Source organism: Camellia sinensis, chromosome 11 (genome assembly GCF_055761805.1).
Source record: "Camellia sinensis isolate YWXY chromosome 11, ASM5576180v1, whole genome shotgun sequence".
NCBI classification, from domain to species: domain Eukaryota; kingdom Viridiplantae; phylum Streptophyta; class Magnoliopsida; order Ericales; family Theaceae; genus Camellia; species Camellia sinensis.
Genome location: NC_138971.1, coordinates 39197201 through 39224652, shown reverse-complemented (window position 1 = coordinate 39224652; position 27452 = coordinate 39197201). Strand labels below are relative to the sequence as shown.

The 27452-nt window shown below is 35.1% G+C and overlaps 1 protein-coding gene across 6 annotated transcripts; it reads right to left on the bottom strand.

The window, feature by feature from the left end:
• Positions 1-16637: 16637 nt before the first annotated feature.
• Positions 16638-27087, bottom strand: LOC114256139 (histidine kinase CRE1). 6 transcript variants are annotated; one of them, XM_028195740.2, is made up of 12 exons: positions 26544-27087; positions 25481-25862; positions 24796-25029; positions 24497-24666; positions 22622-22840; positions 22277-22463; positions 22109-22160; positions 21791-22020; positions 21535-21633; positions 20314-20993; positions 18434-18937; positions 16638-17310 (listed from the first exon to the last, which is right to left on the bottom strand). In XM_028195740.2, exons 2-12 carry the CDS (start codon positions 25808-25810, stop codon positions 17049-17051), a joined length of 2967 nt encoding a protein of 988 aa, XP_028051541.2. In that variant the 5' UTR covers positions 25811-25862; positions 26544-27087; the 3' UTR covers positions 16638-17048. The 6 variants fall into 6 exon arrangements, with proteins under 6 accessions (XP_028051541.2, XP_028051543.2, XP_028051540.2 ...); XM_028195742.2 differs by having other exon boundaries at positions 26660-26979; XM_028195739.2 differs by having other exon boundaries at positions 25481-25867; positions 26544-26977.
• Positions 27088-27452: the final 365 nt, after the last annotated feature.

Sequence of the window (27452 nt, the reverse complement as noted above, 5' to 3'; positions counted from 1 at the left end):
TGCCATGTTACATCGTGCATTGTGTATGCCATTTCATAGCATTGTGCATGCTAGGTTGTATATTAGTTGCATTCATGCATGTCATGCATATTGCATTGTGCTTGGGATAGGAATTAGCCCAAGCACGGGAAACGAGGTACGTTTCATACTCCGAGTGACGAAACGTATCTCAATTCCTGGTCGCCGACGCTCCGGATTATCTATGATGGAGTCTAGGCCTTGTTGTGTCCATATGTGCATTCATTTCATATTGAGTCGTGCAAATTGACTCCTTGGCCATCATGCATCGAGATGAGTGATTGGTGGCACGAGGATCGAGGACTACACTCCCTGAAGAGTAGTCATGCATACATATGTGAAAATACTTTGCCATGCCCCTATGTTGTTCTCTGTTGCAGCAAATCAGAAATCAGCAGCCTTCCGGAGCTTGGCACACATTCCAAGAACAATTGCAAACAGAGGCAAACTGTAACAACCCTCATACTGTTTACCGATTAATGACTGATTGATTACCAATAACCATCGATTACCGTTGAACTGAATTGATTATGACTGATGATTGAACTGATTAAAAGTACTGAACCGACTGACTGAAATTGAAACTGAATTAGCCAAGTATAACTATTGTGTTGCACATTCTATCTGTTTGATTGATTAATTATCTATTCATGTCTTTGTGTTTAAACTGCTAATTGAAGGCCTTATCGGCGGCCGAATCCGGAATTGATTGAAGTGTTATGATCGTCATAATTAATGTGATTTTATAGTAAAGTTATCTGAAAAATGATTAGGTATGATTAAATTAGATTAAAACGAGTTAATTGCGAAGTTGCCGTAATTACCAACTTGCCACCCTTAGTGGCCCACTCAATATATATATTTGAGCCTCATTACACCTTGAATCAAAACACATTTTGCTCAGCCCTTCTCCTTGCTCAACCGACCAAGATAGAGAGTGAGAGAGAATTGAGTTGATCTTGAGTTCTACTTTGTGAATTGCTTGGAGAGATTGAAGAATTGATGTATAGACTCCGTGATTGAACCTCAAGACTAGTAATTAAGGACCTTAGGTATGAATTCCACCTTCTCATTCTTGTGTTTGAACTAATTCTTGCATGGTCTATGTTTAATTGTAGAGCTAAGTCATGTTTTAGTTCATACATGTTGATGTAGAGCATAATTCATGCTTGCATGTGTTCTTGGTTGAATTTGGAGTCGAGTTCATGGCAAAATGGTGCATGCATGTCCATAATTTTGTAATGGTCCATGTTTTCAACTTGTTCTTGGATCAATTGGCTCCTTAGAGCATCAAATTGGAGCTTCAAAATGGTTTGAATTCATGCATGTTTGCATGTTCATCTTATGCTTGAAAAATGGTTTAAATTGAGTTTGAATTAAACACCCTTGGGCTTTGATTTCTTAAAATTGAGCTTTGAAACATGTTATTATATGTGTTTATAAATGTTTTCCAGAAAATGGACCCAAGAGGATCGGTTTTGATGCATTTGAATGTGAGTTTGAGCTTGGAGGTGCAATCTGGAATTCCCAGATTCTGCACTTCCGCTCGAGCGGGGGAAGTGCCGCTCGAGCGTGGAATCCGAGCATCCAGTATCTCTGCACTGTTTTACAGTCCGCTCGAGCGGAGGATTGGGCGCTCGAGCGGAGTCATGTCTCAAGCTCGAGCGGGCGTCAAGCGGAGATTTCACCCATCCAGTACTTTTACAGTACGCTCGAGCGGGAAAGTTTACGCTCGAGCATGTACCTTTGTTGCATGTCCGCTCGAGCGGGGAAACGTGCGCTCGAGCGAGACTCTGTTTTTCTGAAAACTCCGAGACTATTTTCTGATCACATCTTTGCGTCCTCATCCCATTCTAGGCATTCTTAGACCTAGTTTAAGGCATCTTATTGAGGATATAGATGTAGAACACACCGAGGCAAATTAGGGTTTAAGTTGTTATCTTTCCCAACTGTGTAGCTTAGTGTGTGTTCAACCTGTGAACTGTGTAAGGTTGGCGACTGGGGAGGCACGCTCTAGCATACTGTAGCCCAAACTCTGTGAGTAACAACTGTGTAAAGATATGTTCAAAATGATTATTTTCTGAACAATGGAACTGTACTGCTCTCTGAACTGTTACTGTTAATTGAATGAATGTATGTCCTCTATTCTGAACTGTATTGTGGCATCTTTAGCAACTACTGTTACTGACTGTTACTGTTACAGAGATCTCTGTCGGTTCCCTCGTGGAACCACTACTGTTTATTGATTGATGGCCATCAATACTGTTCGGTCTTTAAGACCTACTGTTTACTGCTATGCTAATGGATGTACCACATATGATTGAATAACTGTTCTGACTGAAATACTGATTTAATGAACTGTTTTCATTACTGTAAGGACATTTCATTCATAACCCCTTTACGTATTATGTTATTCACTGGGCTTTAGCTCACTGTTTATATATATATGTAGGTGCTCAGCCACCAGATCGGAGCTAGGAGCGTGGGTTAGACTCCAGTTTTGTCAAGCCAGCCTTTGTGCCTCACTGCGAGGTTCCGAGTTGCCATGCTATGGCTTTGGGGTGTCTTGTTGTTCCCCCTTCTGTACTGTCTACTGTTCTGTATAGACTGAATGTTTACTGTACTGTTATCAAGGGATTAGGTCCCTATACTGTGTGACTGTAAATTTTGTATAGACTGTACTGTTTGTATATGTGGTTTGTATATGTGAATGCATGAAAAATCTTTTTGGCATACAGACTGACACAGCTCAATGGACATTATTCATTTACTGTATTGGCTTCCGCCAGGCCCTGTACTCTGTTTTACTGTACTACTGTTCTGCAGGCCTTTGGTAATCTCAGATTACTGGCCGGTTACGGTGCTAAACCCATAGGGCCGGGTTTGGGTCGTGACACAAACCGAGGCATCGCAAGGGATTCTCCGCACAAGGCAACCCGAGCATGCATCATTTATCATCCGGAGCAGATTTGAGGCAGTCCCTGGCTTGCATGCCAATTTATTGTGTTCCTAATTTAATTTGCTAATTAATTAGGGTTTTGTACATATTTGGACTGTAATTATTTGGGACTGTATATTATTTATTCGGACCCTCTACGCGAGGGCACAACTGTAATAAGTGTGCGTGTGTGTGATGTATGTCTTCCAACCCCACGTCTTTCTCCCTTTTATTTACCAGCTTATAATGGTTAGATTAGGGCATATTTCAATTAGCATACAGTATGATAGCATGTTTGCATTCATTCATCTGTTTTGCATACACCGGGCTCGGCGCATCATACTAACTGCATTGTATTTTCAATTTCAAGTTGAATACATGTTAACTGTAGCATTTCATATGCCATGTTTAGAATAGCCGAGCCTGCTATAGTTGTATTTTTGCATGTGTTGCATTAGACATTTCTGTATAGTTAGGATCATGCATGGATTTCTAACCTAACTTCTGTTTTGGCTTGGAGTACTCGGTAAGTTTTACGCTTTAGCATCTTTGCATGCGTGTGAGTGAATGCCATGATAGCATGCTTACCATGAGGCTATGTGCTTATGTGATATAAACTGCCTGAATGCCTGTGGGTGAAGGTTGGGTTATTTGAATTGGAACAATTCATTAATTGTGAGTTTTAAGCCCACTAGATAGTGGCAAAATCATGTTTTCTAAGCCCACCTGAGGGTGGCAAATCCACGTCTTAACCTACTTGCGAGTAGCACCATCAAACCATTTTCAAACAAACAAACATGAAATGTTTTGTTCCAATTCAGGCGATCCAGTCTATACTTGTATACTGTGCGCATCACATAGTAAATCTAGGCTAATAACCGGAATAAGAACGCATAAAGTTTTCAAAACTAGATATCATGATTAGTAGAGGCCGATCTTTGTTCGGGCGAGCGGGGGTGCTCACGAAGTGACCTTCCCCAATCGTACCCAAGTTCCCGAGCTGAGGCAACTTTGGTGATGACGGACACTTGGCCTTAGGCAAACGAGTCAGGGTTCCCTAAATTTTCCCAAAATAAAACATTTAGGTGGCGGCTCTGTATCTGGCAAAGCAGTCCATGTTTGGCACTTCTTTCAAAAATCTGTTTTCTCAAAACGATTTGCCGGATTTGGACTCTTTGGTTCAGATTTAGAACCATGACAATTTTAGAGTCCTGAACTGTAGTGAGCCTAATATCGAACGGAACGGGGGACTCGTTCCTCCCGGGGCGTTCGGGGACGTCTACAATTCCACATAAGTACATAGTTACATAAACACATACGAATATCCTTCCTGGATAATGACCATCCCGCGACGTTGCCAGGGTTCCAATTAAAAGCAACAGTAATCAAGTGCTCTTCTAATAGGACTTCTAGAAAATCGTAGACTCAATCAATATCTTAGGAATTAAATCTCATACCCATATAATCACATAAACATGTTATCACATAGTGTACCATATATACAAATGTCTCTATTAAGCGAAACAAACCCATTGTGGTAATAACCACTTCACACATACCCAAAGCATTCAAACCGGGTACGCTCTGATACCAAATTGTAACACTCTGAAATAAATACAATAAACCATCCATGACGATAAGTAAATAACAATATAAATCAGAGTATAATATCATTCCATTACATAAGACTCAGTTGTACAAAAAGGTGACACATGCGAATATAAATTCATAAGTCCTAACTCTGAATCTATAGCATGTGTCACCAACAAAGATATAAATAGAAATTAAACAAATAATTGAAATGCCTGAAGGCTACAACTTTCCAAGATTGTATTTGGTTATATCAAAATGGATTTAAATCCAATACAGATAAAACCCTCGACTTGTACAAAACAATTACAACAAGTAAACAAAATGAAGCTCTTGCCCCAATCCTCCCAAGCTACTGCCTTGGCGGAGGCATCTCACCAACACCTGAAAATAGTTTTTCCTATATAAGGTGAGCCAAAGCCCAGTAAAAATAATCCAACACAATATATGAATCGTAACAAAGATATAAGGGTGAAATGCATGTGCAATGCTCATGACCAAAACGTTTCATTTCTCTTTCCAAAACCATGCAAAGTCCGATTTATATCACAGTTCATCATTCATTTCCTTTACATTAGAAAATAGGGCCATGAACCATAACTCTGAGAATCTCAAAGTACAACCTTTCAAGGATATTTCGTCCGCGGGAAACCGTAATCGGCACCCATGTTTCACTCGCGGGAATCAACACCCATGTATACGTGCAGTTTTTAAGACTTTCACACTGGACACACAAGCCAACTTAATTTAATGGAATACATCCCCTTCCCAGATTTGCCCCTTTTCTCAAAAACTTGATACAAGTACAATATATCAAGATGTGATAATGTTCAATACAAATGGATAAGAAATTAGTTTCTATTCACCTAATCCTCAATTTCTACAACAATCATGGTTATCTTTCACTGATAGCCTAAAACAGATATTTCTAAACAAATATAAAATCTCCAATACAGATAAAATTTTCAAATGTCAATATGTGAGTGATAATACATATCCAATTCCACCATCCATACCAATATCCATCTAATTTTATATTTCTAATGCCAATTCCATATCTTAATACAAAATAAACATTTGAGAAATTTAGGGCAAAATCCCCTTTTTCATCCAAAATCCATTCTAAGTATCAAAATCAATAATTTTATCACAAACCAACCACATTTCCACTTTCACAACCATTTTCAATACATCCATTTGAAAACCCCTCTTATGATTTCAAACCAAAACCCTAAGTTTGTTCAACATACTCCAAAATCACAAAATTATTTTATAAAAACAAATAGCTAAGTTAAAAATCATAAAAGAGTGTAGAGGATCCCTACCTCAAAGCTAGAAGACAAGATAAACACGGATGAAGCCGAAACCCAACTCTATTCGAATAAAAACGAAGCTCTAGGTAAGCTCTACCTTTTTAACAAAGGGAGTAGGGTAGAGAAATCAACGGATCTAGATGATTTAGAAGAGAGAATGTGGGTTTTAAAGAGAGAGGGTCTCAACTATGGGTTTTGAAATATTTTAGAGAGAGAGAGAGATGAAAAAGTGATGTAAAAAGTGACTTTTACAGACTGATATACGTACAGTCCGCTGGAGCGCAAGAAGTGACGCTCAAGCATAATACACAAAAGATATGACCACTCGAGCGCAAGAAGTTAACGCTCCAGCATGAAATACAAACTCCCAATAGTTTTACAAACAGAAGACCAATGCTCAAGCACAATAAGTGTCGCTCGAGCCAAGACCGTTCGAGCGTAAGAAGCTCTGCTTGAGAGTAGAATACCACTTCCCAGCACTTTTTCAGACCTGCAAAAATACTAAGAGTTCACAAAATAAATAATGCGACCACTCAAGCTCAATAAATGACGCCTGAGCATTTGAGCAAAATTCTGGGCAACAAAAAGTTCCTGACGCAACCAATACAACTCAGTAGCCAAACTCAAAGAGGTATAAGGGAAATAAGGCATAAAATGACTATACAAAATAATGAAACTTGGATCCAAAACATCAAATGATTCGGCTCTAAACCAGAATCGTTATACATGCACATGACGCGATCATTAACTAAGTAGTAGAATATGAAAGAGTTTAAAAAACAAAAAATAGAATATGAATATTACACTACCGTGTGGTTTAATCCAGTTGTAGGGAAATAATAAGTATTTTATATATAAATTTTATGTTTATTGTATACTATTAACATATATTAACAAAACAAAACAAAAAAAATAGGATTGCTCGAGTTGTGAGAGGATGCCATGCCCAAATTTAATTACAAATTTTAGCTAGGTCCTAACCAAATTAAAATTATACTCGTTAAGTCCTGAAATTCTGTAAGTTGGACTCGATTTTCATTTCCAAAGTTGGAGACTTAACAAATTGGTTCAACCAAGAGAATTAACATTGTAACAAATTGGCCATCTTTATACACATCTATTTGAAAGTTAATTCTTGTTAATCAAAGATTGATAATTTATTCATGTCATGGAATCATTTGTCTGTTGGGTTATCCCCATTGTAGGAGAAGTTATTTCACGGTTGAGGATACGGTCACATTGTGTTTTAGGAGTATTTTGATTTGTAGAGAGGTGAGGCTTACTGTACGGGGAGGAAATAATTCTCCTCGTATAATCCTGTTGACCAAGTCCATGCTCCTCCGTACGACGTCGCTTTGTCACCTGAAAACACAAACGTGAGCTAGCCGGCGGGTGTGTGCCGGAAACCTCTCCGATGCCTAAGTCAGAAAACTTGACAAATAGACAAAGCTCTAAGTTCTCAGAAAGATTGTGTTCAATTACCTCCTCCAAGGTGATGCTTGTGAGCTTTTATAAGTTTCATATGGCACAATCCTAGTAGGACTTGTATTTCTCCATGCAGAGTCCTCCTAGGATTCATACTCTTAAGGATAATGCTTATCCTTTCACACCCTCCCCCACTGCTTAAACCAAGTGGGATGGTTCTCTTTATGGCCGAACTTCCATTTGACCGAAAAAATGGCTATGCCGAGCCACAAAGTAGGCCGTACTAACAGTTGTTCGGTTCTTCTTCATGCTATCATATCTCGGTTCTCTCATACATGAACCGTGGTATGTTCGGACCGAACCAACGACTCGACCGGCATAACTCTCAAACCAGTATACCTCTAAGGCCGGTCTAACTTCAAGTTGTTCCCCAAACCGAAGTACTTTACAATCCTCTAACCGAAGTAACTCTGTTACTTCGTAAGCCGAAGTAATTCCACCTCCTTGGGCCGGAGTAACTCTGTCTCTCCTAGGCCGGAGTAACCTTGCTCTCCTGGGCCGGAGTAACCATTACGGCCATTTTTACTTAGTCCTTCGCGTTTTTGGGCCTTAAAGCCCAACTCGTAGCTCGGCCCAATTTTTTCCAAAAATTACCCTCTCAATACGATTTGCGTTGGGTCATAGCAGAACAATAAGGAGCATGGTAGAAATGGAGCCAATAAAAGCCTGGGAAGGCAAGCGACCCCCTCATTTTTTGAAAATTATAATAGTACCCATAAATACTAAGACTATCTCTAATATATCCCTTGTAAAATTATATTAGTCCCTCTCCTAAATTATTTTAAGTTACTTAATATTTTTAATTTTTCAAAACCAACCCCTATATGATGTTTTAAGAAAAGGGTAATAATATACAAACAAAATATTTGTACAAAAATTTTATATAGAATGAGTTGGGATCTTGTAATTCCTTCATTTTCAATCAAAATATCTACCATTATCTTTGTAATTTTGCAAATGCCATTGATACATTTTTGATGAATTTCTTTATATAAATTTTAACCAAGGTATTTGGCCTACAGAACAACATAAAAATGGCCAAAACGACGTCGTTTTGGCCATTTGAGCCACTTTTGAGCCACAAAATTTGAGCTACAAGACATTTTCCATATTTTTTGTAGTGTGAGGTCTAGGATTTAATTCCTATAGAGAGTAATTTGATATCATTCGTAGTGGTTGGTGTATTTCTCCCCTATTATTTTAGTAAAGTGTCCCTAAACCATTGAATAATTTTTCCTTATTTGTGGAGTTTATTGTTGAACTTATACATTGATAAATAATAATTAAAAAAAAAATCAACATTGTATTTAATTATTTCCCAATAATTTTAGTCGTCACATGATTCACTGATTCGAGCCAACAATATTTTATCAAAATAGGCCCCATGGAAGCTCACACTTACCCACAGCAGTAACACCTGTGTATCTGTTAGTGTAATCACCAGCATACAAAATCAAGACCAAATTTTAATATTTCAGCATATTTTCTTCTTCACAAAGTATAAGAATGCAAGAATGTGCTATAGTTCAGTCATGTTTGGTTCCATGTTTGAAATCACATGCTTGAAAACTTTATTCACTAAAAGGCTTTGTTCTAGGAAGCACAATCATTACACGGACAGGGTGAGATGATAATTTTTAAATAGGGATATACTACAATATGTGCATCTTTAAAATGGTACATATAGTATGTTTTTTATAATTTTTTTATAAAATTTTAAAAAATCTCATAACAAAACTACAAAATGTTGTAACTTTTATCATTACAAAAATTAAAACTTTTTCACTACAAATTATTATAACAAAAACCACAAATTCATAACAAGAATCACAAAATAACATAATATTATCATTTTTAATTTTTAGGTGCACATCATAAATTTACTAATCGTAACTTTATCACAAAATGTGATAACATATATTACAAAAACGGTTGCGATTCGTAACTCGAAAGCCATAAGGCTTGAATGGCCCCATTTTTTTTTATACACTTCCATTTCTTTTTACAGCCCATCTCAATTTTTTTGACCCACACATTTCATTTGAAAAGAAAAAACAGAGTAGAGAGAGAAGAGAGAAAAGAGGAGAGAGAGAGTAATTAGGGCAAGCAAGAAGGAGAGGTCAGGATTGCTCACGAGTAAACCCAAACCCTTATCCCATCTTTTCAAAATCCTCTCATAAAATTTTCATTTCACTTTTCTATCTCTAAAAGCTCTTCATGGTTTCAATCTCTCCTTTCATTTGTTCTCTCATCATCCTCTTCTCTGCTTATACTTCTCTCTCTCTCTCTCTCTCTCTCTCTCTCTCTCTCCAACTTCATAAACCATTATCTTCATCTTCATTATCATTGGTGTTAGGTTTTATTCTTGACAACCCCGTTTGACAAAACTCCTTTCAGTTGTATTTGTTTTCGCACCTTTTATTTCAGTGAGGCTATGAGTGTTTAGATGCGAATCCAACCCGAATCGTGCCTTTGTCAATTTCCATGGATCAAAACCAAGGTTGTAACAGGATCTAGTTTTCCAGATTTTCCAATTTTGGTCGTCCCGCTTGAGCGGGGACAGTGACGCTCGAGCGGGGATTGCAAGCTCACAGCATCTCTGCTTCGCCTGAAAAAGTACTAGATGGTGTGATTATCTGCTCGAGCGTGGAAACTTCGCTCGAGCGTGAAGCCTATATGAATCACACAATTTTGAAGCCTCCGCTCGAGCGGGAATTACCACGCTCGAGCGGACCGCGCGAACACAGATTCTTGGATTTCTATAAGGAATTGGTTTTCTTCCAAAACTAGGATTACTTTGGTTTTTTATAAGTAGTTGGGTTTCTCCCAAAACTTAGACAAGTCCTCCAGATCTTCTTTTTGGATTCTAAGGTTTATATTTGGGGATATTTTGCTAGTTTTCTTTGATTTTTTTTATTGAGTATTCAAGTAATTGTTTAAGAAGCATACATCAAAGGTTTGTTTGTTTAATTCTATACAAAAGAGAGTTGTTCTTCAGTGGATTCTGAAGAATTCGAGCCTGAAGCTTTGGTGGATTCCGGAGTAACTCATCGTCAAGACAATTTCAAAATGAAGACGGGGTTGGAAGAGGCACATAGAGGTTGGTTCAATTCGGGCGTGGATTCGCTAGGTAATTGAGAGTATACTTGTGTAATTCCTTTATATCTTCTTAGTGGATTGTTTTGTGGCTGTTGTCCGTGGTTTTTTATCACAATTGGAGGTGTCCAATTGTGATTTTTTCACGTAAAATCGTTGTGTCGATTTGTCTTGATTGTTTGATTGGGATTGTTATACACTGTTTAAAATTGATACATAATCACAAATCAACATCTAGGGGATTTCTAAATTTTTCAATTGGATTCACTGAATTTATTTGTAATCTTACTATTATTAATTAGTAATTATATCTTAAATGGGTTTTTGAATTTGCCTCCAAAGAATCCTCATTCATAGCAAAAAGAAAAGGAAAAACAAAAAAGAGAAAGAAATAAGAAAAAAAAAAAGAGAGAGAAATGGCTCCAAAGTCAACAAAGCTAAGGCAGAGAAAAAGAAGAAAGAAGAGAGAGGTTCATCCTCTGTCATGGTTCGTTCTCTTCTGTCGTTCTTAGTCCATCGTTATCCTCTATCAGTCGTGTGATTCTCCGTTGTTTTCCTCTATCATAGAGATAAGAGGGATGAGAGAGAGAGAGAGTGTGTATTTCGTTTTTCGCTTATAGACAAAGATAGGGAGAAGAGAGAAAATATTACTTTTCGGGCCATTTTCGAGCCACCCTTTCGAGCTACGGAGCAATAATCTTACAAAAAAATCATAACTTGCATCATAAAAATCATAACTTTCTCTATTTTTAAAAAGTATAGAACACGTTAGGAATACACACAAAATATATAATTTTATATATCACATATATATACACAATTATGTTATTCAAAGATAATCATAAAATATAACATTAACACTAATTTTTTTATAAATCTACATTATTTTCTTTTATTTTTGTATCTGTAAATTATTTTCTTCAAACTTATTGTTGATTTTATTTGTCCAAGTGATGAACATGTATGTCTTCTATATGTCTTAAGAGTGTACGTATCTAAAAAATATTAAAAAATAATAAGATACATTTTGATGAATGTCTGACATGTGAAAAGAAATATTTGATGAGTGTCGATATCCAACACAGACAAGATATGGACACACTGCCTTTTAAAGGTGCCCATCCTTCATAAGCTCCGTATGTTATGTTTTCTACATTTTGTAACATTCAATACAACCAGGTCCAATACAACCGGGGCCAATTTTGAGGGAAAGCCGAGTAAGCGGCTTTGGGCCCCAGGAAAAAATGGTTGAGAAAAAAGCCCCCAAAAAATGTCAACTATTATAAATAAAATAAATAAATAAAAAACACAACAAGAAACCAAAAACTTGATTGAATTGCCGTTTGGCAATAGTTTTTTTTTATTTTTTTTATTTTTTTTTTTTTTGACTAGCTTGAGAATAAAAGTTTGTTTGGTTTGAATTTTTTGATTTTTGTGAGAGAGAGTAAAATAATTATAATTTGAATGTGACATTTTTTCTTATTGATTTTTTGACTTATTTTGTCTTTTTATAACTATTTAGCCAAAGACTCATTGCCAAAAAAAGAGTTGGTGAATTATTTGATGGATAGTTGTTTATCAAACGTATAAAGGTTTATTGCACTTTCTTTCTCTAAATTATTGTCAAATTATCTATTTGGTCCCTAAATTATCAATTAAATCTGTTTAGTTTCTAAAGTATATAAATCAAAGTTTATTTAGTCCCTGAACTATCGATTGTGTCTACTAGATCCCTAACATATATAAATTAAAGTCTATTTAGTCCCTAAAAAGATTACAAAAATAAAATATATGCTCATACGAATTATAAATTAGTAAAAGACCCTCCCCAATTAAAATTTTATGACAGAAAAATCTTTTAAATTTTTATTTGTCTTCAAAAGGTATTTTTTTCGTTATATGTTTTAAATTAATATTAGAGTTTGATTTTTCAGTCTTGCCAATAAATTATATGAATATTAGATAAATTGAAGAAGTAGAATTAGAATTAGATAATTTAAATAATAACACTTCTCTACAAATAGTAATAGAACAAAATAATGCATTAATTACGTAACAAAAAGAATCTAGCAAAAAACTTAAAAACAATCAATAGAAAATATAAACGAAATCCAACATATAATACTAGATAAAAGCAAGCACGTATCCATTATAGAAAACGGCACTGCTACGTAGCTCGAAAATCAAATGGCTCGAGTGGCTCGAAATTCCAAAACGACATCGTTTTAAGGTGTTTTTTTATTCTCTTACCGGTAAGATAATATTTTCGAGCCATTCGAGCTCTACACATTCGAGCTCTCACGCATTTTCTTATAGAAAATGAATAATAAAATACTGTAAAGAATTACCTTTATCCTTATAAAGGAAATTCAATATATGGATTGACGCTACTTTTACTAATTTATAATATTTATAGCCTTATATTTTATTTTTGTAATCATTTTAGAAATTAAATAAATTTAAATTAAATACTTTAAGGATGAGCATGTTTGGTATGATGGAATGAAATCAAGTGGGAATGGCACGAGAGTAAGAATGGAATACAAGGTTGAATGGAATATAATGTCCATTCTCATTCTATTGTTTGGTTGCCAACATGAAATGACATAGGAATATGATGATAATTCTCATTCTCATGTATGGTTATACCTATTACACGCATGGAATGAAATAAATTTTTATTATTTATTTATTTTTTTAACAAACTAGTAACGAATAAATTAAAATTTTATATAAATCGTGATAATATTAATAGTTGTGAAAGTAATAGTGTGAGTCATAATAGTGGTGGTGGCGGCAACGGTGATGGTGGCGACGGTGATGGCATCAATGGTGGGGCAATGATAGTAGGATGGTGGTAGTAAATTGTTGTGGCCTTAGTGGTGGTGATAAGGTGACGATAACGACAGTTGTGGCGGCCGACAATAGTGACGGTGGCAATAGTGGCGACATCGGTAGTATAGTGGTGATAGTATGGTGGTGTGGTGGCGACCGTCGTGGTGGTGGTGGTGGCAATAGGGTGGCGATTGGCGGTGGCGATACAATTGTAGAAGAACAAAATGGTGGTAGTGATTAAATAATAAATTTTTTTTAAGTGTCAGCAAAAAAAAATAATAATAAATTTTTATAATAATTCCATGATGAAATGAAATGACCATTCCTTGGGTTAGAAGAAGGAATAGGCTTTTTCACATTTTGTTGGAATAGCCATTCTAACGGAATGACTATTCCCACTTAAATAAGACACACCAAACAAGGAAAAGAGAATGTAAAGCTAGAATAAGCATTTCATTTCAACCCATTCCATCGTACCAAACATACTCTTAGGCCATGTTTGTTTGGGTAGACATGAGCTTGGGATTGGACTAATAGTCCAATAAAATTATTAATCTGATGTTTGGTTAAACAATTAAAGTATGGACTAATTATTTTAAACTTGACTATTAGTTAAGATAGGATACATAATCCAATGGATTCGTAATCCTAGGACTATTAGTCATGGGAATGCTAATCCAGTCCGCCCAAACAAACATGGCCTTAGGGTGTGTTTGATTGGGTGGATAAAGGGGGGATTATTTAAATCCAATCCGATATTTGTTTTTTTTTTAGTCCGCCGGACATGGAGTCCGGCCGGACTGCTTATCTCCCATATGGGGGATTATATTATCCTAGGGGGGGTGTGGGATAATTTTGGGGGGATTATTTACTGTTGGGATTAGGTGATGAAATAACCATTTTGACCCTCTATTATTTAATTATGTATTATATTTAATAAAATTCAATAAAATTTAAATGTCTCAATTTAAAAATAAAATAATTTTATTTAACATTTTATTGATGTTTTATTTATTTATTTTTAAATAATTTTTTATAGATATTTTATTGATGTTTTATTTTAAAATTTTGTTTATATTTTATTTAATTTCATTATTTAAATGTTAATAGATGTTTTATTTAATTTCATTGTTTAATTATTATTATTTTTAAAAACAAATTTATTTAAAATTTTAATTAAAAAAATAATATAAATTGTTATTGATATTTTATTTATTTATTTATTTATTTTTAAAAAAATAAATTTATTTAATTGTGTAAAAAATAAAATAAAATAAATTTTTATTTAATCTAGCTAAAAATAATTAAAATATTAAAGATATGTTTAATATTGCTATTACTTAGTAAACAATTGAAAAAGGGTAAAATAGTCTTTTGTTCATTTATCCTATCCAATCCGTCCAACCAAACGTTGAATTTACTAAAAATAGTCCTTTCCGGACATCTAATCTCATGAAAAAACAAACACAGGATACATATCCAATCCAACCAAATAGTCTAGGGGATTCACAGTCCCAGGACTCAAGTCCGATGGATTCTAATCCCCTTATCCAGTCCGTCCAATCAAACACACCCTTGGGGAGATAAGGGGAGGACTATTTACTGTGCGGATTGTAATCCGGAGGAAGCATCCAATCCGCCGGACATAGAGTCCGGCCGGATTCCTTATTCCCCATATGGGGGACTATTGTGTCATGGAGGGTGTGAGACAATTTTGGGGGGACAATCCACTGTTGGGATTAGGTGGTAAAAGGACCATTTTGATCCTCTACTATTTAATTATGTATTATATTTAGTAAAATTCAATAAAATTTAAATGTCTCAATTTAAAAATAAAATAATTTTATTTAACTTTTTATTGATGTTTTATTTATTTAATTTTTTTTTAAATAATTTTTTATAGATATTTTGTTGATGTTTTATTTTAAAATTTTGTTTATATTTTATTTAATTTCATTATTTAAATTTAATAGATGTTTTATTTAATTTCATTGTTTAATTATTATTATTTTTTAAAAAAATTATTTAAAATTTTAATTAAAAAATAACATATATTTTTATTGATATTTTATTTATTTAATTTAAAAAAAATAAATTTATTTAATTGTGTAAAAAATAAAAAAAATAAATTTTTATTTAATCTAGATAAAAATAATTAAAATATTAAAGATATGTTTAATATTGCTATTATTTAATAAACTATTAAAAAAGGGTAAAATAATCTTTTGGTCATTTATCATATCCAGTCCGTCTAACCAAACGTTGGATTCACTAAAAATAGTCCTTTCCAGACATCTAATCCCATGAAAAAACAAACACAGGATACATATCCAATCCAACCAAATAGTCCGGGGATTCACAATCCTAGAACTCAAATCCGATGGATTCTAATCCCCCTTATCCAATCCGTCCAATCAAACACACCCTTAATGGATTCAATCGATAGTTTAAGCACTAAATAGACTTTGATTTATATACTCTAGAGACCTAATAGATACAATCAATAATTCATGAATTAAATAGATAATTTAACAATAATTTATGGGTATAAAGTATAATTGCATATAAAATATTATTGACTATAATTATTACAATTGCTTTTGGAAAAAGAAGTTTTTTTAAAGTTGAAATTGATTAAAATCTCACACTTGGTCAACTATGTCACAAGAAAAATTAAATAAATTTTGTTGATAAGTTTAATTAGGTAAGCTTGATTAGTAAACTTACAATCAAAAATGCAAGAATATTAATGTTTAAATAATACTTTGTTATAGTTTGTAAAGAAAAATAGAATATTTATTTATTTATTTTATGAAATAACATGGTTAAAAAATCATAGCATATTACAAGCTTCGGGAATTTTTTATTTTTTTAATTTTTTTTTTCTATGTATAATAAAGGCATCATATTAGAAAGCTGCTTTGAGCCCTCAAAAAATCAAAGTCAACCCTGAACGCAACACAAGAAATATCTGTACTTCATAAGCTCTGTATGATATATTTTCTACAATTTCTAACATTCAATACAAAATATTCGTACTTCATAAGCTCCTTATGTAATATTTTCTACATTTTCTAACATTCAATACAACAAAAGTAGAATCAAAAAAATACAACAAAAGGCAAGTCAACTGAAAACCTCCACCACCCCACCACCATCACCGCTGCAGCCAACTCCACCCTGCCACTGCCACCACAACTTTCATTCCATCACCACCCCTGCATTGCCGCCACCACCATCACTTAAACCACCCACCCTCACCCCTACCCCAACCACACCCACTTTGTGTAAAGGTTCTCTCATGCACAAGCTAGCATAAATGCAATGCAATGCAATGCAAAGTCTGCGGAGCACAATTATACAAATCAAGGAATTGGTGGGTAACTTCTGAACTAGAGCTTGTCAAGGACACCATACAAGAATATCAGATTATACAATTTTTTCTAACCCCCTCACCCTCTAAAGATCTATACATATCAGTTGGGTGGCGGGGGGGGGGGGGGGGGGGGGGGATTCACAGTAGTATACAACATGTTCTCGATAAGCTAATCAAGTTAAATCCAGGTTAGTTAGAATTAACTGTCCAAACCTCTATATTCATGCTGGTTCACAAAGGTAAAAATTCAAGAAAATTCAAGAAACCAATCGGCTTCGTTCTCCGGCGTGCTCTGTGAAAGCACCAGCAGAATTTGGAAAATTTGCTGGCAATATGCTCAACCAACCAGAACTTCTTGAATTAGACGTGCCCAATTCTCTTGTAATTGGCAATCGTGTTAAGGATCAGAAACGTGTTTGGAATCAAAGAATTTCGCAACAGCCTGGTAGAGATTCTCTTCCTCAAATGGCTTTGACACGTAACCGTCCATCCCACACTTCAAGCATTCGTCGTGTGTGGCATGAATCACATCTGCCGTCATAGCTAATATTGGCAAATGCCACTCAGGCTTTCTAACTTCAGTGGTGGATCCTCCATTCATCTGCTGCGGCTCATTTGCCTCCTTCTCCATCTTCCGAATGTGACGCGTCGCCTGAAAACTGCAAAAAGAACGGATTAAAAATCACATTTTTCTCCACGTTTAAGTCCATTGCTGTTACCATTCAAATGTCATTGGAATAAACAAAATCACATTGTTAAATAGAAACTCAAGGGTACAAATTTGAATTTGCAGAATTTGGTAGAATTTTGTATAAAACAACTCAAAAAAATTATCTAAAGAAAAAATTAAATTAAATTCCACCAAAAAAATGAAACAATTAATAAAACAAAACAAGCACTCAATATACTATCTAAAGCAAAATAAAATGCTGAAGTATTTACATGACATGCAGATTAACAGACAGCTCAAAAATAGTTAGTTACAATTATTAAAGGTCTAATTTTTTATTTGTACAACAATGTATATCATGAAAAGAGGGCAGATGTCAAGAAACTATCTTCTGTTAGCCAATGTCGTAAACCAGAACTTCCAAGATTTTGTTCGATTTTTACGAGTATCAAGGAAAGGGTTTGTATCAATAAATTACAGGCAGTGCAATCTGAAAACCAGGAAAAATTAAAAATAAAAAGCAAGAAAGAGAAAAACTATAGCAAGAGAAAATTGATTGTTTCAAGTTCTTCAATAGAAGCATAATGATTCTCCGAAAGAAAGAAAGAAAGAAAGAAAGAAACAAGCAAACAAAGTTCAATTGCATATCACGAATCATTAAAAATGTGGTCAAGTAAATATGACACTCGTAGTCCCCCATAATTTGTTCTTGTATCAATTTGACACCCAATTCTAATTGCATCAATTTACCCCTGTATTTTTCACGTTTTGTCAATTTTGGTCAATTGATAACACCTATTAAGAAATTGGGCAGAAATCAAGGCCAAAATTGTCCTTTCAAAAGGAATAGACCATTTCAATTGAACGCCAACTCTACAATCACTTTGCAAAGACTGTTTCAAATTGAATGCCAACCCCTCAATCACTTTCAAGAGAGTGAATGGATCAATTAGACAATTAAATGGAAAATTAACATATCAATTAGACAAAATTGACACAATGTGAAAAATTAAATAGAAAATTTGACAAAATTAAAACTAAAAAGACCAAATTGAGAAAAGAGACATTACAGGAATCACAGACAACTCCTTAAAAATAAAATCAGTACATACCCATCCATTTCAGGCATCTGAATATCCATGAAGCAAGCATCGAAATTATGCGGTAACTCCAGCAACGCAAGAGCAGCTTTGCCGCTCTCGGCACACTCGACATCAGCTCCAAACTTCTTGAGTGCACCAGCAGCAACTCTACGGTTTACCCTATTGTCGTCAACAACCAAAATTTTCTTGCCACAAAGCAAGCTTTTAAGGAAGACAGATCCATTAACTGTGTCTTTCCCTTGTGTCTTCTTCCCCGTTCCTAACACCTGTTGAAGGCACGCTGCCACCATACTCGCTCTCAAAGGTTTCATGATCACTGTATCTGCAAAACCCACTTGCTTTGCTTTTTCAAACTCAGCGCCGGTAATACTTGTTGCAAGTAGGATCATCTTAGGCAATTTAAATGTGTGGCCATTCTGTTTCCAGTCCAACAACCATAAATTTACACTAATATCCTCGGATGACATCCATAAGTCCTTCTCAACTAGTATCATATCGGGTAGCTTTTCTTGTCTGACATGATGAAAGTAGTTGAATTCAAGAACTTGAATGATGTTCACTTAAAGAGATTATAGATCTTAATTATATCAATAGATAACAAAATTTTTAGATCTTATGTTCTCAAATGGTGTTCTTATAGTGATTTACAGAGATACTTTTGAACACACTTATTGGAACTGTATTTGAAAGAATACAGTAATAGAATATGCAAAAACTATGGGTGTGTTTAGTTTGTGTTTGTAGAGTAGTTTTTAAGATAAAAAAGTAAAAAAATTTGTTTGGTTTGCCTTTTTCTAAATATTCTCTCTAAAATAACTTTGGTTTTTTTTGTAGAGTAATTTTTGAGATAAAAAGTACAAAAACTTGTTTGGTTTGTCTTTTTTCAAATATTCTCTCTAAAATAACTTTGATTTTTTTTGTAGAGTAGTTTGTGAGATAAAAAAGTAGAAAAACTTGTTTGGTTTGCCTTTTTGTAGAGTAATTTTTGAGATAAAAAGTATAACAATTTGTTTGGCTTGCCTTTTTGTAGAGTAGTTTTTGAGATAAAAATATAAAAACTTGTTTGATTTGTCTTTTTTACAAACATGTTTCAAAAAGTAATCCTGGAAATTGGATAACCAAATACATTTCTGAGAGTTTTTTTGGAAAAATCTGTTTGGTTTGATTGCTCTTAAAAAAGTGTTTGTAGAGTATATTTCTAAAAAATTTCTCTCAAAATCAAACCAAACAAGGCCTATGATTTGTGTGACCTTTTCTCAATCTATTTTTAGTACCTCAAAAGTGTATTTGTGTTGTAGGATGGCCAAGGAAAAACAAAATAGGGAGGAAAATAAAACGGAAAACCCAAATAAATTAGTTCACAAATTTCTGAAGGGTCCTATCCCAGAACAACCAAGACTCTACCATTTTGGTGAAAAAAAAAAAAAAAACACTACTCAACATATTCTGTGAAGTCCAAAACCAAACCATACGAAATAAACAAATTCTAATATTACAAAAGCAATAAAAGTCATTACCCTAGTACATATCATTGTAGGAAACAGAGATCAATGGATTTTTTAGTAAAGAACAGTGAAAAAAAAAAACCAAAGAAAAACCCAAAATCAAGGACTAATTCAAGAAAGGGGAAAGGGACGGAATTAGGTACGTATTGAGCACATATCATTAAGGACAACATACAAAAATCCAAAACAAATAGTAAAGAAAGTGTTTATACTTTATTGGAAGTGTTCCAAGTTATGCTGTTTGAATCCTAGGCCAATAAGATGGCAGTCATTGCCCAGTATTTAAATAAACTAAAATTGGAATTTTCAAAGCTACCATGAATAACAAAAATTTCTATCCAAGTAACACTAAAATAAATAAAGGACACCAAAACAAATACTTACTTGGATCCATATTTGCAAGACATAGCAGCTGCCATCCTTACACAACTTACGACTTCAACCAGGATACCGAGTCTCTTCAGATGGTATCTTGTCACAGCTGCTCTAACCGGTTTCTCATCAACTATAATTGCTTTCAATCCTTGAAACCCATTAGGGACATCACCGGCAACGGGTTTTTTTGGATCACCAAAGGTGTTTTTCTCACATCTTCTGAAGGCTGCAGTGAATGAAAACGTGCTTCCAACCTGAGGACGGCTTATGAAATTTATCTGACCACCCATTAGCTCAACCAAACACTTACTAATACTCAACCCAATACCAGTTCCTCCATAATTTCTAGAGGTTGAACTGTCCGCTTGCATGAAGGGCGTGAAAACTTGCTCCTGGGCACGTAAAGGAATGCCAATCCCAGTATCTTCTACACATACCAACAAAGTGACGTTCTGAGAAGTCTCGTCATTGGTCATATTGAATTCTTCGTCACTAATTAAATGCTTAAAGGCATCCCAACTGTTGCGGTCATCAGCGGCTTCACAACCGCTTAAGGTTTTAAATTGACTGCCACTAGACAGAACCACACCGGACCCTCCATTCGAGCATGTTTCCGCTTTTGCACCCATCAAAGCTTTTGCATGTTCAGCTATATGGACTTGAACAAATATATGGCCTTGGTTGGTGAACTGACAAAAACTAGATCTAATGAGCATAAACTATATTAAGGTGGGGTTGGGCAACCCTTTTTTAGTAGCTTTTTACTTTTTTAGAAATTAAAAATGCTGATGTGTTGGGTAATTACTAAAGAAGTTTTTCTTGGATCATTTCAAAATTTATTTTTGGTGAGAAATTATCATATTACCCTTATAGTATTGTGAAACCCTTGTAGGGACACTATGGAATTTCTGAAAGTATTAAAAGGTAATATCATCTTTTCATAAATCTCATAAAAAAAAAGGTTTAGCCTTTCCCCAAACAAGCTTTTGGCTTTTTTAACCAAGGAGATCCCAACCTGAGCCCTTGATGAGCAAGAACAATCAATACCTTCGGACTACAAGTCAAGTTGACAAAATATTTTTATTTCCTTAGGCTGAGAATGAAATGGACAATAGTTGAGTTTAAATTGCAGGGCTCCACTGACATAGTGGATCATGGAAAATCATAATTAACAATAATTAAAGATATCTTATGAAATAGCAATCAAAGTACCGAGGCTCGAATGCTTACTTTGACTGAGTTGCCCACGAGATTTGTGACAACCTGTCGAAATCTTCCTGGATCCCCCAAAACAATTTGAGGAACTTTATCAGAAACGAACACAGCCAACTTCACTCAAAAAGAGGAAAACAAAAAACAAAAAAAAGAAGATGCAATGAGCCGTGAAGAACAAACAAATATTTTAGGTTCCCTAAAGGCAAAAATTTATGGAAAATAATTATGAATGGACATAATAATTGATCCTGTTGCAGTCAGTAGAAGTTACCTCAACACCCTTGTGCCTAGACTTCTCAGAGAATAAAGAGAGAACATCATCTAGAATGGAGCGAAGGTCAAATGGTACTGCCTCCAACTCTAACTTGCCGGCTTCAATTTTTGCCCGGTCAAGCACTTCATTTATTAATGTTATCAGTGCCTTTCCACAAGCTTGAGCAGTTTGAGCATAGTCCCTTTGCGGTGAACTCAAATCTGTATCTAGTAATAGGGCAAGCATTCCTGCAAGTGCATACAGAGGCGACAGCAATGTTGACAATGGACTCTATTGAAGAACAAAAAGAAAATCAAGAAGGGATCTTTGACATACCGAGGATGCCATTCATAGGTGTCCTAATTTCATGCGAAACAGTAGCTAGAAACTGGCATTAATGACAAGAAAAGTCAAAAAAATAATAATAAATTAGGTAAAAGGGTTATTAGATTTGTTTGACAACAGGAAATAAACCATGCTCTTAAAACAGGTTTGGTGTGGGACCTGGGATTTGGCAACATCAGCCGCTTCTGCCCGGACTTTCAATTTCTGCATTTCTTGGAAATCGTTCTCGACATCAACAATGTGAATTGCTGCACCGTATATCATCAAACTGATTAAAAAGATAATCATGAAAGCTAGGAACACAGTGGTGATTGCTGACCACGACATGGGTGCCTTCTGAAGGTACCTGCTCAGGATTCCAAACAATAACATCAAAAGACAAAACCTTAGAACTTCTACACTTATTAATTTATATTTGGTAAAAAAACAAATTGGTTGGTTTTCCTCACAGAATGTTTCAAGACTTTGCATTTCAAATAAGAATTAGGGGCAACGTGCACTTACCTACACACCATTTCGTGCTTTCTAAATGGATCTCCAAAATCAAGCATGCTGACATGCTTAAGAGACATGTCACCATCTTGATATTGGTGTCCATACATGATTAAGCGATCGGAAGAGTTAGTAACATCATAAACATTCACCACAATTGCCTGGTTCCCAGCAAGTTGCCCAAGTAAGTTCTCAACAAGTGACTCGACATCAAAGGCCCCACCAAGATATCTGTTTGCAATAAGAACATCATTTTGGTCACACGCAAAACTTTGCATGAAAACAAGATGGCAAGAGAGAAAGTAGTCTGTTGATATCTACTGCCTACATAATATCCTACACATATCAAAAGAAGGCAAGAAAATTATCCCCATCACATGTAAACCAACTAAAAAACTAAACAAAGTCTTGTGTGTCGGGTACATAAATCTTTTGCTGTCATTCCACTCTGATATTTGAATTCGTGTTATAAGGGATCCAACGGGAATTTTTACATGATGACTGTTAGGCTACCTAACCTTATCACATGCAACCCTCAACAAATTATCAACATGCAAAAAATGATATGCAGCCAAAAATAGTTGTGAAAGTCAACTAAAATTGTTGGTATAAATTGCCAATATGATTTAGATTCGAAGTAAATTTTGGCACAAGAATGGTCTGCAACGCCACCTAACCTTGGTGGAACAACTTGCAAGCACAATGCGGATTAAATGTTTAAATTTGGGTAGACAAGATTTGCTAGAACAAAAGAAAGGAATTGTTTCCATTCTAAAACAGCATTTAGCTCACACAACTGTGCATCATACCAGTTTCCAAGAAAAGGATATTATCTAACACCAGTCCACTAATGCAAGGGATAAAAAGAGGTGGTGGATGTAGACCTAACACATGCCACCATTTGATTTCTCTTGAAACTCAAACCCAACATAACAGTCTTCAAGGTTTTACTAATGTACCGATCAACAGACCCAATACCAATCTCCATGAAGAACAAATATTGAAAGAAGAAAAATGGGCTGTCTATGGAAATCAAGAGTTTCTGTACTAAACTAGTCAGTGAACACTTTAGGAGGCTATAATAAAATTACATATTAATAGATTCAATTCAAATTTAATTTAGAAACTACTTCAATGAGTGCCCAACGTTAATCTGAAATGTCAAGACTTTTGGACTTGATATTCGGACTCTCAATCTTAGGTGAAAATTATTTTACAAATATTGTTCATGATCAAATAGATTAATGGAGAAGTCACTTTCTATACTTAATTTGGGTTATTAAACAGACCCAAAGACCACACTAGTCACTAAGTAGTGTGCTACAATCAAAGAAGAAGAAAAAAACTATAATCTTTTTAAAATCCATATATAATTTGATTGTTAAGATTAAAATTCCTAGGGTTTTCATCCTCAGAAGTACTATGGTTTGAATCCTAATCTGAAGTGACCAGCTATATATATAGGGTAAGAAACGTATATATGTATACATATGAAAATAGTTCTAATTAAATGGCTGGAGGATTGCAGTTAGTATTTTAGTACCAGAGGAAAGACAGGATTTAAGGAGAATATATGATTAAGCATCACAATATGATATCTGAAATGTGCTACCTGCTTAAATTACAACCACTATGCGTCTGACTTCGTCAGCAGAAGCCAAATGAAGTTATTTAACTTTCCTGATTAAAATTTTTATTAAACATAAGACAAGTTGAAGCAACAAGTCAGCTGCAGTGTGTCAAGTTCCCATCTTCTTTGGGATTCTTCAATATTTTTTTAATGGGTCTCTTAGCTGACCTAAAAATACAATTCTACCTAAGGTCCAGATCTATTGCAACATGTTATAAAAAAAAAGTGCAATGAAAAATACAAAAACTAGGGCATACCCCGCAGTTGCTTGAATGCGTTCAACCGACGATGGGTTTGGAGGGAGCTTCGATTTGTACACAGGGAATGTCAACACAACCCCAAGATGATGAGAACCCAACAACCGGAAAGGGCTTGTAAGAACTGCTTTCCCAGTAGCCCTAGCCCTCAAAATGTTTTCCCGGTCCTCCTGCATCAATCAGAAGACATATAAAGGCCAAAATCAAACATCTAATCTATCTAGAACACGTAAATCGCAAAAAATTTCAAAGAAAACAATCAAATTCAAGATCATACTGTTGTAAAATCAAGAATTTACCTCCCCTGACATCATATCAAGTGATTCAATATAGGAAACTGTTTCTTGGGAAAATATCACTGGTGCATACTCGTTCCGGATAGGTGAAGGCTCCTTCTCCATTGTCCTTATAGTCCAACCATGTTCTCTCTCAAATTCTTCCCTCTCTGAATGAAGCACACTCTGCGCATAAGCTACCCCACTCAGCAGTGGCCGCTCGAAGGCTGTGCAGGCCGTGTACTGAGCAAAAGTTTCCTGCATTGCTTGCAATAAACCATACCCAAATCACATAAACACATTATTTTCAATGAACGTAACATTTTAATACCAAAAATCAAAACCCATTATTGACATAAACATGCACAGACCTAATCTGTTGCTAATGGGTTCTCGTAAATCATCAAAATACCCAAAATACAAGCACAAACCTAATCAATTGCTGATGGGTTCCTGTAAATCATCAAAAATATCTAAATACCCAAAAATCAAAACCCAAATGTGACATAGACAAGCACAAACCTAATCCATTGCAAATGGGTTCATGCAAATCACCAAAACAACATCTAAATACCCCAAAATCAAAACCCAAATGTAACACAGGGCAGCACAAACCTGATCAATTGCAGATGGATTCTTGTAAATCATCAAAAGAACATCTAAATACCCAAAAATCGAAACCCGATACATAACATAAACAAGCACAAACCTGATCAATTGCTGATGGGTTCTTGAAATAATGGAAAGTTGAGACAAGGATAGCCAAGGCATGGACATGGTTAACACTGACACTGAATTGATCTTGCAACATCCTGGCTCGCTGATCGCACATGCTCACAAGCACTTCTTTCCTTCTCTCCTTGTTATCAGCATCCATTCCCCTGTATTTGATTCCGCTAGCAATGGCCATAATGAAGATCCAAATCACTAGAATTCTCCCAGCCCAAACTTTGTTGATGAATGTGTACTTCCTTTTTGTACCTAATTGCTCATTCAACCTCACAGCCACCAAATGGCGGCCTTGCATTTTCAGACCCATCAGTACAAAACTTCCTCTTCTTCTTCTTCCTCCTCACTTTCCCACTTCATTTCTGAGCTAAAACACAAGAACCCAGAATTTATATGTATACATACATACATCATACATACATGCAAGTTTTTCCAAACCAACAGACAGTTTTTTTTCAGAATCACTTTTTATGCAATACAAAAGAGAAAGGTACTCTCTCTACTACTTAAAGCATTGTTTTGCGTGATCCATTACCAGACCCCCAAAACCCCCAACCCAAAAATAATGATGAACACTCCTCTCTCTCTCTCTCTCTCTCTCTACATTTCCACAAAGTGGGGAGAGAAACCAAAAAAAAAAAAAAAGGGTTTCTGAAGAACTATGGAACAAGCATGGCTTGTTTCAACCCTCAAAAGATGGACAACGTTCAAGTTCCGAAGACCTACCCTCTCTCTCTCTCTCTCTGATGTGGTTTTGAGTATTTGAATGGAATAAAAAAATAGGAAGAACTACTCTAATCATGTCTTCTCTCTCTAAGCAAGCGTGAGGTTTGGTTGAGGAGTCGAGACAAAGCAGAGCACGTTCACTGCTCGCTCTCTCTCTCTCTCTCTCTGTTTTTATATATAAACTAAGATCAAACAAGTTAGCAGATTGACCACCTCAAATATATATAAAAATCAATTGGTTAGGCTTGAATAACAGCAAAGCACAAGCACATACACATTCAACCGCCGAAAAAACAAAGAGAGAAAATCAGACCAACCTGTTTTGGATACATTGAACAGTACATGGGTTTTGCTTTGTGGGTTTCAATCTCTCAACTCTCCTTTCATTGAGTATATTTTATTATTAGAGAGAGAAATATATAATCTTCTTTACCTTACTTTTTTAAGGAACTGAATCGAATTTCAGGATTTTTGCAGATACGCTCTTGTCCCCCCTTAAACAATAAACAAATGCCAACTCTTCCTCTCTCTCTAACTTTCTCTCTCCGTCTCTCTCTCTCTCTCTCTCTCTCCACAACTTAACTCCCTCTCTCTCCTCTGTTTCGTTCTTCACTTACCCTCTTCTTTCTTATGAGTATATGCTCTTGTTGTTTTCAAGCTCTATTCTTGCAAGATTTTACTGGGTTTTTGAGTTGAAATTGGGAGAGGGTTTTGTTGGTTTTGTTCAATGATTGTTAGTCATTCAAATTATATAGCAGTAAGTTATAAAGTAGCACATAAAGTAGAGATTTGAGCCCACAGTTTTTACATTAGATACGATTTTTCTAAATTTGAAAATTTTGTCTTACCAATTATATTTATGATTACCCAAATAGCTAACTTTGGAGATAATAACACTTGAGACGTAAAGATTTATGCCCAAAGTCATACTAAGGCCAAGTTTGGGAAGATAAAAAAGTGCACTTTTTGTCTTTTTAGACTAAAAAATTGAGGTTGAAAATATGGATGTTTGGGTTAACTTTTTGACTTTTTATTGAAAAATGTGTAATAAAAAATTGTAAAAATTGATTTGTAGAGAAAAATTTGAATTGGGAGTTGTGCAGCCGTAATTGTTGACTTTTGGTGAATAGTGTTAACTTTTTAACTTTTTGAGTAACTTTTTGACTTTTTAGCTTATTTGGGACTTCCCAAACTTAGCCTAAAATGCCCCTACTTTTAGATTTTGT